The following is a 15,972-nucleotide window of genomic DNA, read 5'->3' as shown; positions in this document are numbered from 1 at the left end:
TCTGAAATGGCAGGGTAACCCAGATTGAGTACGTTGAGTGCAGGGGAAAATAGCTTTAACTCGTGTTTGATTTGGTTTTTAACCAAGTGGGGTAACAACATACAACAAACAGAACTGCATACATGGACTAAGACAATATACATTTTTTCCATCCTCCCCTGTTATGAAAGGGGCAGAAGCTCCTACCTCAGAGCTGGAAAATTAGTTCAGAGGCATTACATATCCAGAGCAATCTGGATCTCATGCAGGCGAGCTACCAGGTTCTGCACGTGCTGTCTCTCTTTTAGTTTTGCTTTGGTGAGAGTGTTGATCCTCACCTGCAACTGAAAGTGAAGACAATTGCATAAGCTGTGCAGAACAACAGTATTTGGTCTTTTTGACCAAGAAAGAGTATAAAAGCTAGCAGCTTTTATATTATCCCACTTCAGAACCATTAAGTGACAGGATTGTGTCACTTGTGAACAGCCAGGTAGTGGCTAGCTTTGGAAGTAACAGTGCAGTACCCACACCTGTGGCTGTAGGAGCTTGGGGACTGACAGCAGTGCAGATGCAGTCAGTGCAGGGTGGCTATATGGCCCTGAAAAGTCACGGGAAAAAAACCTGACTCTACTAAAGCCTGCTGCATGGCTTGGAAGTAGCCTTAGAAAGGTCTGTTGGAGCTGGAGTTGCATTTCTGAACAAATAGATGCATCTACACAGCAATCTGTTCACATCAGCCTGCTTCTGATTACAAGTTTCCCTTCTCTGGGCATTTTACTAACAGCTTACCATACAATTCTTCACAACTACCCTCAGCCTTTAGGCTATGTGCATAGCTTAATGCTAATCAGTTAAGTAACTTCAAGTTGTTTGCTGTTTACACACCTGATGCAATTCTTCCTGAACTCCCCGTACACCACCTTGGTCCTCTGGCTGTGGGCTTGTTTCCAGCCACTTCTGTAGAATCTGTGCCTGCTGCTGACAGGACCTGATAAAATGGATTAGAAAGATTCTTATCCCAGTTAGGAGCTTGACAGTCTAAGCCAACTTAGATTTGCAGTTGATACTTCCAATAAGACAATTTTTTTGTCTGAAACCAGTGAATGGCAGAAGTCTTTAAAAATAAAGAAAAGGATGCTGGAAAGCAGAGAAGTCTGTCTGAAAATGGTTGTCTCAAGTTCCTGACTTTGTCCATTCCAGACAACTGAATCCCCTCCAAGCCCTTTTCTTTTATGTGTTTTTGTAAATATATTCTTGTTCCAACCAGAGAAGTTGTCAAACACTAACCATAGTTATTTTTTTAACTGACAGTTAGAAAACCTAAGTCTTCAGTCCTCATGATAGAAGAACTAGAAGCTAAATTTCATCTGCTCTGCCAAGTTCATTTGTACTGCTTTCAGATTACACTCAATTATACCTTTGTCATGCTTTCTCCATTAGCTGCCAAAAGTATAATTGAACCACTTGCTGACTACATGAACAGTTGCACATGTGCCCACTCACCTGGAGAAAATAAAAGTCTTAAGAACTTTTCTGTTCCAATCACAGTTCTGCTGTGAACAGACTGGTTATTTTTGAAGTAGATGCATACAAAACATGCAGTATTAAGTTGACAACATGAAGAAAGGCTGGCTAAAGAGGCTGTGCAACATACTTTAGTTCTTGCTTCCTGCTTAAGTAGTACTGCATCTGTTGTTGGATGTGTTGGAGTTCAACTTCCAGCTTCCTCTGTAACACCATTTCTTCTCTGGAACTGCACTCCCTTTCTTGCCCTTTAGATGCATGGAAGATACAAGGTACAAGCAATGTAAGTAGAGTAGACTTCCACTATTTCTTCTTATCAAGGAAAGTCAAATTGGTAAAGAGTAAACACAGAACCCTCCCAAGTCCTTTCCACACCTTTTGTCATCTTGTGGTATGTACCTAATCACCTAAAAGATCAGATTTTGTGAGAGAGTAGGAGCCCTGACAGCATGACAAGCTCTGAAGATTCAGTTTAAACACAGGGAAAAAAAAGATAAGAAAGGCTCTAGTGCATGGTTTAGTACTCCAAATGCTATTTGGGCTTACTCATCATTTAGTGTTTTACATCTGCTCTAAAACTTAAGTCCACCTAGTCCCATGGAACACAAGTTCCACATCGTTGTGTGATTAGAAACACCACAGGGAGAAGCGTTTAGACACCTATCCCGGAGAACCTTACTGGTGAAATTCTTCCCTCTTGAAGCCAGTGCTGCTGTACAATCAGCCTTGTGTAATAGAAAGCCCCTCCACTTAGGCATATCCTTGCTAAAAGAAGCTGACCCCAAGCAGTTCCCATCCTTCAGTCCTAAGAACAGGGCTTTAGCCCCCCGATTCAGCAGAATCCATAGAACTATTACCACCCCTAAAAGGAAAGACTGATGTCCTTCACCTCCTGATTCAGGCACAAGATTGCCTTCTCTCCCATACATTTGTGGAGCTGACTTGCAGTCTGGTATGTATTGGAAGAGGACATTCAACTGTTACAGTTTAGATTTGAGGGCCTACCTGCAGTTTGGTGACTCTGTTTTCCCACCAAGTCTTGAGGTGACGGCAAATGTGGCTGCAAGTTTGGCCACAACTTCTCCATGGGATCCTGTTGAGAGTCCTGGGAACAGGCTCCTTTGTGACCGCTGACAGCCTGACCTCCTCTCTACAAGGTCAGAATGATACTGTTTTTCGCTTGGAAGGATTTCCGTGAGTAAGCCCTACACGTAGGATGCACATAGCCTACTAAGCTCTACTCCACTCAGGCACACTGTAGTTCCTGGCCCCTCATAATTTTATGAGAAAGAGAAGCAGCACAGCTTAAGAAATGGGCTCTTTCACTTCAAGCATGGAGACATTTCATCAAGATTAACACCTATCATTCTATGTGAAGCAGAGAGAGTTTCAAATACAAGCACGCACTTGCAGGTCAAATGAATTTCAATTTTTGAGACTCTCAGCCACAGCCCCTGGGACTATACAGCGTTAGTCTGTAATCTGGCTGACAAACTCACTACTCTGAACTCTTTGAAGAAACAGCACTCAAGACAATTGCTTGGAAAAGCATCCAGCGAGGAAGGACACAAGGAGAAAAGCCATAAATTACAGTCCAACACATAAGTGGATTGGGCAGCTAGTGAAATACTGCTTCAGACTGGGGGTAAACAGTTCTTGGGTTTTAAGAGACAGTTAATTTGGCCAGCTTTTAAGATGACAGCTAGAACAAGAAAAGAATAGCTCAACACCCAGATGGGCAGTCCAGAAGAGCCATGGGAAAAATTCAGCAGGAAGTAGCATGGTGCTGACAGTAGCTCAGTAAACATGTTAATTTTCCTTCAGTGATACACTCACCATTTCTGCTCCAGCTTTCATTTGGGGCTTGAAAGATGACCATAGCTCTGGTCTCTGAACAGCACGGTGCACATCACATGTCCACAGTGGTACAGACAGGAGAGCAGCATGTGTGAGAGGTGGACAGGAATAGGCAGTATTGCCCATTTGAGACAGACATTTACAGGTACTGCCTTCCATTTGAGGTGTTGGCATGAAGTTCCCAGTCTGTGCAGAACATTTGTTCACAGATATTTGCTGAAAGGGAGCCTCTGATCTGTAAAGGAAGAAGGATGAGGTCCTTATACTTTGCAAACCACTGGCCCAGTCCTTTGCAGTCAGTGAAAAAAAAGGAGAATCTTGTTATTCCCTTACACACAGCAGCAGGGGGAAACCCCACTTTGAAACAAACGACCCACCCACAGTGGTTTAAAAAAATCCAAAAAAGCAGCAAAGCAGTTAAGGCTTCCATTGCTTCTATCTGCCCTGGTCCAAATTCTCCACATTAATCCAGGCTGAAACAATTTCTTTAGAGCTGTGATTTAAACCAATTAACAAAATCCTGCCTTATTTTGGTTTGAGGACAAGAGAAAAGGAAGCAGAAGCAACAATCTCAGATAGGTTTTGACAGGAAATTCATAGGTATTTCCCTCTCTAAAGCTAATGACAGAGCAGATTCACAAAGTTCAGTCTAAACATCTGCTTAAAAGGAATTTCAGCTTCTACAGCAAAAGGAGTTTCAGTTCCCTCACTTTCCATTATGGTACCACTTCTTAGCCCTAAAACAAGTGCAGAACACTTAAGACAGTGAAACTACTGCTTAATTGAACAATTTCAGCAGCACAGACCTTTTGTGCAAAGTAAAACATAAAATAGCAGCTCTTCTTTCAGAGCAACAAAGTTGATTCAGATAAAACAAATAAATTTTCAGTTCTGGCTTTTATTATCAGAATGATCAATGATTTCCCAGTAGATTAATCAAATCAGACCCAAATCTATTGTGGAGCAAATATGACCTATGAGCCAAAATGCATCCTGCACAATTCTCAAATTTCCAAGTTTACATGCCAAAACTGACAGAAAAGGAACCTTTACTTATTAACTAAGCCTTTTCATTTTGGAACTAAGTCATAAGTCTCATCTTCCCTCAAAATTTTTCAATAATGAAACAATGGCTTGGTTGCTATTTAATTAACTTGAAAGTTCTGTTATTCTTGTGTGTTTCATATAAGAAACTTGACATTTTTAAGGTCAACATGGCCTTTTGATAGTTCAGAGCAATGCACCGTCCCACAATCACTGAATATTGTATTATGAAGGTAAGGGGATTTGAGGGGATAAGCATAGCATAAGGCCCACTGTAAGTCATCCTCTTTCTTTACTCTTAAAAACAGGTTTTCTACCTAGTTAAAGGAGGTCCCAGCAGCTCCTTGTTTTCTGAAGATTCCAGAAGGAAGTCAGGCCTCTGTGGTGGAAACCTTGCTCTTTGAATAGCATTTCAGAAAAGAACACACAGAACCACTAATGCCTCAGACTCATCGTTATTTTGAATTGGCAAAAGCTGACACTGCAGATAAAGAAAGTCCTGTTCCATCATTCACCTCCCTTGCATGCTGTAATCATTTTTAAAGATAACTTTTTGACCTGTATTAATGTTGCAATCTGGTTCACCACATGGATGATAGTGCAATCACGAGGAGTGGTGGAAGGGACAGACCTGAACAAGGCAGAACTACTTCTTTTGGCAGCATATATTAGCTTGATTTCCCTGTAAGGCTCCTGTTCTGGACAGAGAAGCTCCATAGAATATTCTTTGCAATTGCCCTGTGATCTGTAAGAATTTTTTAAGGAATAGCTTCCTCAGAGGAAAAAAAGGGCAAAAAGAAAGTTCAGTTTCTAGACAGCCAGGATCTTGACATTCATAGTTTCACCAGAGCCCATGCATGACTTCACGGGAAAAAGGGCTTTATTGACAGCTCTCGGTTACTCAGGCAAGGTAAGCTCTCATGATGGTAGAAGCCTCATTTTAGACATCTTTCCAATATTTCTCTGTGTAACTGTTCCTATGACAAGTGACCAATGCTCCAAGAACTCACAGCTGTACATTGAGAAATGCACAGTGGAAAGCTTAGAGCTGAGCTGACTCTACCTGTTGCTGATACCTAAGTATAAAGTCACCGATTCTTTCATAATGCATGCATCAGCCCATAAATAATGGAGCAGCTCCTGTCTAACTCTGCAATGCCAGCTGCACGATGCAGGGTCGGAGAAAGAGTTAGGGAAACTGCAAACCAACAGTCAGTGTGAAAACCTGGAAATCAAAAAAAAACAAAAAAAGAGAGCCAGACAGACTACAGATATGCCAGAGAAACAAAAAAGGGACTAGAACTTTATACTCACAGATCACCAAGAACCAAGTCCCCACCAGCAAGGTGAAACGGTAGATGACTGCATTTTGAAGGCCATGGCTCTTCCTCTGCCAAATGTCTTCTTGTGTCAGGACTAACATCATGCATTTGAAATGTCACTTGTTTCTTCAGAGGCAGCAGAAAAGAACAAGACTTATTTAATTTCTTGGAGAGAGCCTTCTGTTTCCATAGCATGGCACAACGATACACTGACTGCTGAAGGCTGTAGGCTGCCTGACAACATAAAGAATAGTAGAGCATTTGATAGCTGAGAGTAGGAACCACCAAGCAAAGCCACCCAGAGAGAACCCCACCACAGAAAGAACTGAGCTTCCTGATGACTGTACAGACCATACCAGCTCTCTAAGCCGATGTAGCATATCCACTGTGACAACATTTGGGTAAGGAGAATTACCTGGGTACTTGTGCAATGAGGCAGACTGCACAATAGCAAGTGGAACAACTAGTGTCCTGAAAGCCTGGAAAAGTGCTGGGAAAGTTGCCACGGAGCAGGAAGAGAGCAACTAATAGAGGCATCCTTGTCTTCCTTTCCATGCACACAGCTAAGCTGATACTCAGAAGTGATGGAAGCCCACACTAGAAGGTGCAAATGGTGCTAAAGCTAGGACAGGATTAGACGCAGCCTCTAATGTGGTGTTCTAGCAGAATTTACAGACCAGGCCCCAGACATATGGAAAGGCTTCATCCAGCAATATTGGCTACAGGAGGAACTGGCCAGTTTTGAAATAGCTTCATTGAGAAAGGTTCACAGTCAGCAACACAAGTCTGAAGTGCTATAGTCTCAACTGCATGAAAAAATGGGGCATTTTGCTTTGAACCACAGGCAGAAGTGTATGTCAGATCCAAACAAGAGGCAAGCTGTAGGGCTCCAAGGTATGTACACATGCACAAACATACAGAGAGTAGATCAGAGCAGACCAGTCCTGGATGTATCTGAGCAATTGCTTGTCTCACCTTCAGCTGGTGCTGGGCTTGGAGCTGTCCCTGCAACTGTTTCATCCCAGGGGTGTATCTCAAGGCCTGGCTTGCAACTTCTTTCAATGGAGTGCTGTGGTAAACTCTTGTGGCTTTTTCAATGCGATCTTTCTCCTCCTTTTGTCCCTTGGCAAATCTGAGCCAAACATCAAACACCTACAACAGGACCAGCAGACAGCTGCTAGCGTTAGAAGGACAGGTTCTTGGCCAGGGACTCTCCTTACAGACAGGAAAACTCTCCCTTCCACTGGGTATTACTAGGCAGATCTATGGCAACAGCAGGACACTACCACAAGGACAAAGGGACAGCAATATAAATCAGCTGAGACTGGATGGAGAAAAACATGTGCAAGGATTTTGGGACTTTCCAGCATCACAGAACAACAGATAGCACCCCAAAGGTTAAAGGAAACAGACATTCACTGTGCATTCTGCTGATTGCACTCAAATCTGTGTATGATCTGCACATCTACCAATTCCTTTGTTGGCCCCTGACCCCACACACTCTTACCTTTCTCTGCAGTGAAAGCGACCAGTGCCACAATGCTTGCACTATCTTCCGTTTTTCCTGTTGCTGTTGTAACAGCTATCAGGGGAAAAACATTGCACAGCAAGCAGGTTAGGGGTTTACATATCCCACAGCAGAAACACCAACCAGAACATCAGCCAAACACTGGTGCAGCCATAGCAGAGTAACCTACTCAGTTCACCCACTATACGACAGGATGTCTCTTGTACTAGTGAACCCCAAAATCCATTAAACATTTAAACAAATCATTGTGATCCCTATGTGTAAATAGAATATGAAAAAGAATAAGGAGAAGGACCAGCAAGGAGCTAGCTAGCTACCCAGGGGACAATTCCTTACCTGTGTCTTCCAGCAAGAGAAGGAGGAAAAGCAAAGTCTATGAGTCATGAGCTGATCTCCCTGTCTTTGTAGTAGCTGTAAGGCAATCAAAACAGTAAGTCACTTGCAGACAAGCCCTACTTGTCTAAGCCAAATGCTACTAGAGCAGAACAGGTACCACACAGCCTTTATCACCCTCCCTTTGTTCTGCTGAAGCCACTCTCAATACCCAAGTGCTCTTTGGTGTTACCCCAATCTGCACCCCACAAGGATTTCATTGACAGTAAATGATCCCACACATGGCAATGCCAGCTCCTCATCTCTTGTTAAGTCTATTAGTTCTAACAAAGGTTCTTTAGCCAAGATATGGGCAAGTTCATTCCTTCTCAATGCACAAAGGCTGTCATGTTCCTCCTCAGCCAACGCTGCCATTCCCTCCACCGAGGGGGCACGGCCTACTCCCTCTGCACCCGTAATTTCCCACCCTGGGTCACTGGCTGGGGATGCTCCTGATCCTTCTCACCATTTTCTCAAGGCACTGCTGATGATATTTCTTCCATTTCACCAGGTACTTCTGGAGCAGGTGCTGCTGGTGGTGCTGCTCTGCCCTGTGCTGCTGAGCCCTCAGTAGCAGAGACTCCCTAGTTAATTCCTTCCAGTGGAGAAACAGGGTCTGTAAACGCACTGTTAGGAGAAGGATAAATTAACTAGTGTACCAAAAGGAGACTGTCAATCTCAGAGTATTGAGTGATCAGGTACTCTTCCAGGCTGTTTTAGCAATACTCAACACTGACAATACTCAGCACTATGAAGAGAGATAGGGAAACACTTCAGGTAACAGACTGAGAGCTGTGACTTCCCTGCTTCCACTGACATTCTTCATAATCTCTAGGAAATCATTTGCCCTCTGTGCTTCAGAGTCCTCATTACAAGAATGTGGCTGGTACCACAAAAATGCCTGCAGAGTTCAAGGGCCATTCGGTATTAATTACTAGAGAAAGTTGGAAGCAGTAATTGGTAAGATTACTTATGCTGCTCTCAAAACAGAGCTGTGTGACCTTCTCAAAGTTAGTAACAGAAAATTCCCTTGAGGAAGGAAGCATTACCACCCCTTACATAGACAAAGAACCAACAGAGAAGCAAAGTCACACAGGCAGTCTTGAACAGATCCCAAGTCATTCCCCATTTTATGGAGACATCCTTTATTGGCTCAATAAGCCACACAGTCATTTCATCTGTACAGATGACCCAAAAGACTGCCCTAGTAAGCCATGTCTTTCTATGGATCATACACAGATAACTGAGCCCTTTGAGAGTTTGATATCTTCATCAGCTCACTTATATCCAAGTGTTTTCTGGCCTCCATCACAGCTGTCGCCTTCTGCTGACGGTGAAATACTTGTAGCAAGGCGGTGTATTTCCACTGTAGCAACACCTAAAGATACAATGCAAACAAGAGACAGTATGCAGAAAGATACTTTCAATGCCCTATGGAAGGTGACGCTATGTACTCCACATTGCTGGCACCATAACCATTTAAAAATCATTTTTCACATAATGCTCAGCAATACAGTGCAAATTTCCCACTAAGTAAACACAGCAGTATTTCAGAGGGTCCCTTCTTCCTAGAAAACAGGGAGAAAGAAAGGAAAAATTACAAGCTTAGACAGACAAATTTAAGAGATGCCTAAGACGGGACTCTCTCTTTTAGACCTTTCTTAGCAGTGACTCTTAATGTAAGTTTTTGGTGCTTCTAATTGCATTAGCTGACCCCTGCCTGAACTAGCATCTGTACTCAGACTTTGACATCTGCTATACAGACCCTACCTTTGACAAGAGGGTTCTCCTGTAGTGCTCATCTGCACGAGCGGTTGCCTTGGCCTCACGTATAACAGCAAGGGCATTTTCTCTCCACGTACACAGAAGTTGTCTGAAGGCAAAATATATTAAAAATCAAATACAATTTATTAAGAATGATTCTCACTCATTCATTTGTCATCTTCCCACTCACAGGAGAACCAAAACCAGTTGCTTCCACAAACTCAGTCCTGCAAATCAACTTTGCTCCTTCAGGTCTCTGCCGAAGGGAAGGTAGTGCAAAACAGAATACACCCTTAGCTCTAGCACCTTAAGCTGAATTAATCAGGCTCTCCAAGTGACTCAAGTTGTATAGCATTAAAACAATAGAGGCAGTTAACACTAAAGCAACCAAAAACAATACAAAGCAGTATTATTTTTAATTACTCTTCTCACTACAACACCAGACATCTTCCAGGTTGCTTTAACACCACAGCAGTCAGAATCCACGTGCTGCAGTTTGCTGTCTCCTGTCTCTCATGGGACTAAATAGATATGAAAACAACTTAATGCAAAAAAGATGGCAGCCCAGGAAGAGGTTGATTTATTTTAGCTAGATGACCTGCACAGAAGCAGCAATGCAGAGCAGTCAGTTCTCAGCACTGAACACCCAGAAATTTACAAAAGTGGCAGTGAAAGTGTAATCTGACTGCTGTGCAGCCACTTCTCTCTCATGCTGCACAAGGAAACACAGGCTTACCGCAGCAGTAGTCTAGTGTGATGCTTCTCCTTTTCAGCTACTTGGTAGAGAATGCACTGCACGTTATGTTGGTAACTCTGAAAGAAAAGCAGTGAGAAGTTTCCCTCCACTGCCAACACCTCTGAGGAGAGGAGACATCTAGAAACCCTTAGCAGCTTAGAAGAGCAGTAGTGGCAGCAGAGCATAGGGGGGAAAAAAAGTGACAGGCACTGAAATCAAATGCTACTATTATTAGACAGGCAGTCATAGAATCATAGAATGGTAGGGGTTGGAAAGGACCTTTAGAGATTCTCTAGTCCAATCCCTCTGCAGAAGCAGGTCAACCTAGATCAGGTCACATCCAGGCGGGTCTTGAAGACCTCCAAGGAAGGAGCCTCCACAACCCCTCTTGGCAGCCTGTGCCAGGGCTCCCTCACCTCACAGGGAAATAGTTTTTTCTTATATTTAAGTGGAACTTTTTGTGTTCCAGCTTCATCCCATCACCCCTTGTCCTGTTGCTAGCTACTATAGAAAAAAGGGATGTCCCAACCTCCTGACACCCACCATTTAGATATTTGTAAATGTTAATAAGACCCCCCCTCAGTCTCCTCAGTCTAAACAGCCCCAGTTTCCACAGCCTTTCCTCATATGAAAGATGCTCCAGTCCCCTGATCATCTTGGTGGCCCTGTGCTGGACTCTCTCCAGAAGTTCTCTGTCCCTCTTGAGCTGAGGAGCCCAGAACTAGACATAGGATTCCAAATAAGGCCTCACCAGGGCAGACTAGAGGAGAAGAACCTCCCTTGACCTGCTGGCCACACTCATCTTGATGCATCCCAGCATGTCATTGGCCTTCTTGGCCATGAGGGCACATTACATACAAGTTAATGACGTTATTACATACAAGTTAATTATGTACCCTATGTACCATACAAGCTATTATGTACCCTTCACCAAAGCCACAAGATTCCATTGGTTCTTATACTTCAAAAAACAATGTTTGAGTTTATACAACCCTGCCTACAAGAGCCTCCATTCTACCTTGCACGCTTGGCATGTAAGTGCCTACAGTGAAACAGCATAGCAACTCTGCAGCTCTCATGCAACACTTCAGCACACAGACCCAAGTCCCTCAAAGAAAAGGACTTTGCCTCCTACCTTCCAGGTTGTCAAGGTCTTGCCCAGCAATGTGTGCTGATAGTGCAGGTCTGCTTGTACCAACTTCCTCCATTTTTCACGCTGGTGTCTCACATACTAGAAGTGTGGAAGGAAAAAAAACCAAAAGGTACATACATGTGATGGAGGCAAAACATGCAATGGCAGAGAGTAGAGTGAAAAAGACCATTCCCAGTCTCTGGGAAAACATCAATCCTTTCTCTTGCCCTTTTTAAGAATCTGACAGGGCCTGCCTTATGACCTGTACACAGCTACAGATCACACACACCATGGCCTTGCTGCAAATTTCCAACTTCAGTAAGAAGGACATACAAAGCACTGCCTAGGGACAAACACGCTAACTCTGGTTACATTCCCAGATAAATCTCCTCAATTACAGTCCCATTCTCACTATACCTAGACAAGAAGACAAAGAACTTCCCCTCCTCTCCATACAATTCCTATTCTGTCCACACTGAAGTGGTTTCATCCACCTAGAAAGGGAGGAGAGCTTAGGAATGACTAATGTTTAAAAGAAAAAATTTAAATTTCTGATTAACATGAACATAAAAAAGATTCAAGCTCTTCCTCATCTGTTAACTCTCTCACCTCCTTCCACTTGTTCCAGGACTGCTGCAGACACTTGGAATGGTGCAATGTTAAAGCTTGCACCTCCTTGAGCCTCCTGCAAGATAAAGAATTTAATTATTTCTCCTACAATGCAATCCATGGTCCTGAACCCCTTGAGCACAGATTGAGTCCACGTTTGCTATTTTCAGTAAAGCATTTACAGAAAGACAAACTCACAGATTCCAAATCACAAATAAGGATTCAGAATCATTGTGAATTAAATGTTGCTTTGTCACAAGTAGGTCACCACAAGGCCAAATCAAATAATTCTACCTTTTAAAAAACCTTCTTACTCTGTTTTTCTCTCCCAAGTATTTCGCTTCCACAGACAGAAAGCCTTTAACAGCAGCAGGTTACTGTAGTGATCTGTTGCACGAACCAAGCCCTCCTGCTCCTCCAAGCGAGCAACTGCTCTTCTACGCCAGAAGCGCCAGAAAGAACGCAATAGCTGTCTTTCAAAATGAAGTACAGCCTACAAAGGAAAGAAGGTGGCAATGAATTTGTGAAACAGGCCAGTTTCAAACAACAGAAGACAATTCCTTAGAGATGACATGCACAGAACTGCCCAGTGTTTGTCTTGTCCACTGCTGCTCAACATGAGAAATGTCAAAGCCCCTTGGCTGCAAGTTTATGTGAACATGTTCCACACACACTTACATGCGTGCAGAAGGAAAAGCTGCAACCAGAAAACAGTGGGCTAAAGAGAGGACAAATACAAGCTGATAAGCAGCATGTGGAAGACTCCCAAGAACAGATAAGCTCCAGGAACCAGTCCTTCTGCATTCGCAAGAACTGATAATCTCAGAACACCAAGAGTCAGCCATATCTACAGAAGGCCACCCACACATGCTGCCATCCATAAGGAGTTGTGTAACTTAAACCACATGAAAGGCAACAGTAGCTGTTATGTAGAACAACTACAGTATTATATATACATTTTAGGAAATTAAGGACTCCTTAAGAGACTTTAAAGCAACTCCTTAAGAGACCTAGAAGCAACTAGTTTTGTCAGTACAACCCTGCACTCTTTATTACTACTATCATTTCAACCAGGAAACTACAAGAGTGTGAGAGAAAAAGCACACACATATTTACTGGATGAGAGAGTGAATGAACTGTGTGAACAGTTATCCTCTAGCAACAACAGCTTGATTCTATTACTAACAAATGGCTTAACTTTAAAAAAAGATTATTAATAAATATTAGTTTTGTTTCCACCAGGGAAAAGGGAATTTACACCACTCAAGTCCATCTTATGCTAACTGATGTTCACAGAAGCAACTAAGAAGTCATCCCCTCTACTCCCTAAGCAAGGACAAGTAAAAGTTGCATTTACCCTCTCCTCTCCCATTCGATATTCTTGCTGCTTACACGTGTTCAGCAACCATGTGTCAAATATCTGTCTCATCAACACCCTCCTGCAACCAAAAATGGACAGTGTCATCACAGGAGATAATTCCTTCAGAAAAAAGTCTGATTTTGTGATTGTCAAAAGATCAATCAATCTACAACTTAAAGTTACTTCATTTTTCAAACCATGCAAGCTTTCCCCAGAAATCAGGCAGCTATTTGTCTTCATTAATCTCTGGGTTAAAAACCAGACAACTGCAACCTTAACTAGAATACATGAGACAAGGTTAGTGAATTTTCTGAAGTTATGAGAACTCCCTGTTGACATTCAGATCATTCAAAAGATTTTTCTAACTTTTCCCAATTGATTTTATTTATAATCATACACATACAAGAATTTATTAAATAACTTTATTTCTCCTGCACTGTAAGTGCAGTCTACTCCCTCCTGTCTTAGAAATATCTTAAAAACCTTACTCTGCTTTTTAATTTAAAAATAAACAAGCATTGTAATAGGACTTGAAAAAAGCTGTAACAAATAATGAACAGCTGTGTGGTAGGATCTCAACATTGAAGGGACTCTACTGAAACCTTCTAAAATGAAGAAAGTCAAGTTACTTGAAGTCAGGTTACTTGCTCCCACATCAAAGCTTCTTTCTTTCTAGATGAAGATAATATTTGCTAGTCTGCCTCCTACCCAGGGATGCACAAGATTCATTATCAAACAATATCCCAAAAACATGATCAATGTATATTTGTGATTGAGCACTATATATATCTCTCACAGAACAAGCACATGGCAGCAGCGCCCGAGTCCAGAAGTATGAGCTACACCCTACTGGAAGTAGCACACAGTTCAAACTACATCATTATCTCCAGAACTCAGTCATGTGGGTGTACTAATTAGACTGACAGCAAGTCTCAGCTCCTCGAGTCCAAAGAGACCTTAAAGATTTTTTGGATTGTTACCAGGCAATTTTTGGAAGGTAGCTGTTACCGCTCATTACAAGTTTATAGGCTGGTAAACAACAGGAGCTAAATATAAGTCTTCCTGGAGGGTAGAGATAGTGGCCAGCAAGTGCATCTTTGATCTGTAGACAGTCACCAATCTCAATTGAGGGCTCTTCTGCACTATCTCCTAGGTGTTACCACCAGACACAGCAACTGGGGCACTGACTTGTGAGACAGCAGGTATGTGTATCAGAGACCAACAGGGAAGCAGAGTTCTGTCAAGCTGCCATCAAAGTTTTACTTAGGTCTGGATAGAAAGCAGCCCCAGAACTCTCAACAAGGAAATACTTCTTAACATTTGTTTGTGTTCAGGAAACAGAACTTCAATTATACTCTTTCTCCAGTGAAAAGATCGCAGACAAAATCATTCCTGACTCACTAAATGAATCTATGGCCACAGAACCAATAGGAGCCCTTGAATCATCTGTTGGCCCCTTCACTGGTGGGAGGCGTAAGATACATTGCAGCAGTTCTTCACTAAGCTTTTGAGTTCTTGAGACTTTTCTCTCTCCTTGTCTCCAGAGGGTAAGCTAATTCACCAAAGCTGTGTTCTCACACCAGTTGAAAAAATACTTTATTCCTTGCAGAAATGCCCCTGCCCTCGTTATTCAGCCCACTCTCCAAACCTATTTGTGAATCTCCCAAAAACCAAGCCAATATTCAAGGCAAAACACTTTCTGGAGTTTGAACTGTGAAGTCAGGCTTCTGATGACAGAAAAGTATGAATCTAGAACTCGGGATGTGGCCATCCTCTGCTAATTAAAGATGCAAAGTCCCAAGTCTATTAGGAAAGAAGATTCATGGTAAAAACCTTTTTTTTTTTCCTCTCAGCTTACACAGGAAGAGGTGTCCCATGAGGGGACCCACTGCAAGAGTGTTTTGAAACAAACTCTTTTCCAAAAAAAGTATTCTAATTGTTATTATTCTAATACAAAAGATGGGAAATTAGCTTTAATGGCATCATAAATCATAACTCTACCTGAAGAGTCAGCACTGAAATTATGGGTAAAAAAACAAACCTGGGCAAGGCCTTTAAGGCATTTCAAAACAGACAAATACTCTTTTTGGTCATGTCCCCAAAAGTATTATTATATTTTAAAAGACAGCCAAAGGCCCCTAAGTTTGTACAAAATTACAGCAATATTTCTGGGTACCTGTAATGGGCCTGAGCCAGTGATGTTAAGGCCTGCTGCTGTTCTTCTTCCTTCTCTTCCAAATGGGATTTCCAACGGTTCCAAAATTTCTGCAGCACCTCAATGAAATAAAATAACAAAAACATGAAAAACAGATATTGAGGGAGAAGAATGCAAAGAAAAAAATTATTACATGTCCTACTGAAACAACATGCTGCCTCCTGCTCTGCTTCATATACCAAATTTGTTATAACCTGCTATGAATTTTTCATAAAAGTGACCATAAACATCAGAAAACATAAAACTAAAATAACAAACCTAAGACTGATGGTTTATTTACACAGATTTTCTGTGGCTATTAGCATTTAGGAACAAAGTCACTTTAAAAAGAAGAATTTTGTAGGTGAAAGTGGAAGTCAATAGGACAGCTCAAGAAAATGTAAGACAAGAACACCAAAAATGTCAAACTCACTGTAACTTGATGCTGACGATATGACAGATTTTTTCTTACTCGCTGAAGACGAGTGTTTGTGACATTCTGCTGCAGACCCTTAAACCCAAGTTTCTGTAACAAGAAATACACAACTTGC

At 42.2% G+C, this 15,972-nt stretch overlaps 1 protein-coding gene across 10 annotated transcripts in view; it reads right to left on the bottom strand.

Annotated features, from left to right (window-relative positions):
• Positions 1-15,972, bottom strand: part of SFI1 (SFI1 centrin binding protein) — a 48,731-nt gene that overhangs the window by 20,404 nt on the left and 12,355 nt on the right. For 6 of the 10 annotated variants that reach the window (XM_062010351.1, XM_062010348.1, XM_062010352.1 and 3 more), the window contains 19 exons: positions 15,855-15,947; positions 15,404-15,501; positions 13,225-13,306; positions 12,182-12,360; positions 11,868-11,943; positions 11,262-11,357; positions 10,127-10,203; positions 9,397-9,499; positions 8,908-9,004; positions 8,093-8,253; positions 7,591-7,665; positions 7,234-7,308; positions 6,702-6,878; positions 5,719-5,960; positions 3,340-3,595; positions 2,509-2,653; positions 1,634-1,751; positions 865-967; positions 187-323 (listed from right to left, as the gene is read on the bottom strand). In XM_062010351.1, the coding sequence (XP_061866335.1) occupies positions 216-323; positions 865-967; positions 1,634-1,751; positions 2,509-2,653; positions 3,340-3,595; positions 5,719-5,960; positions 6,702-6,878; positions 7,234-7,308; positions 7,591-7,665; positions 8,093-8,253; positions 8,908-9,004; positions 9,397-9,499; positions 10,127-10,203; positions 11,262-11,357; positions 11,868-11,943; positions 12,182-12,360; positions 13,225-13,306; positions 15,404-15,501; positions 15,855-15,947 (2,361 nt within the window). In that variant the 3' untranslated portion in view covers positions 187-215. Of the gene's footprint in view, positions 1-186; positions 324-864; positions 968-1,633; positions 1,752-2,508; positions 2,654-3,339; positions 3,596-4,790; positions 4,886-5,505; positions 5,630-5,718; positions 5,961-6,701; positions 6,879-7,233; positions 7,309-7,590; positions 7,666-8,092; positions 8,254-8,907; positions 9,005-9,396; positions 9,500-10,126; positions 10,204-11,261; positions 11,358-11,867; positions 11,944-12,181; positions 12,361-13,224; positions 13,307-15,403; positions 15,502-15,854; positions 15,948-15,972 lie in introns of those variants that run through there. The other 4 variants (XM_062010353.1, XM_062010354.1, XM_062010356.1 and 1 more) reach the window with 4 other exon arrangements.

The sequence above is a fragment of the Colius striatus genome, chromosome 17 (genome assembly GCF_028858725.1).
Source record: "Colius striatus isolate bColStr4 chromosome 17, bColStr4.1.hap1, whole genome shotgun sequence".
Classification (NCBI taxonomy): domain Eukaryota; kingdom Metazoa; phylum Chordata; class Aves; order Coliiformes; family Coliidae; genus Colius; species Colius striatus.
Note: the sequence above shows the minus strand (reverse complement) of the source record. Positions and strands in the feature narration are given on the sequence as shown.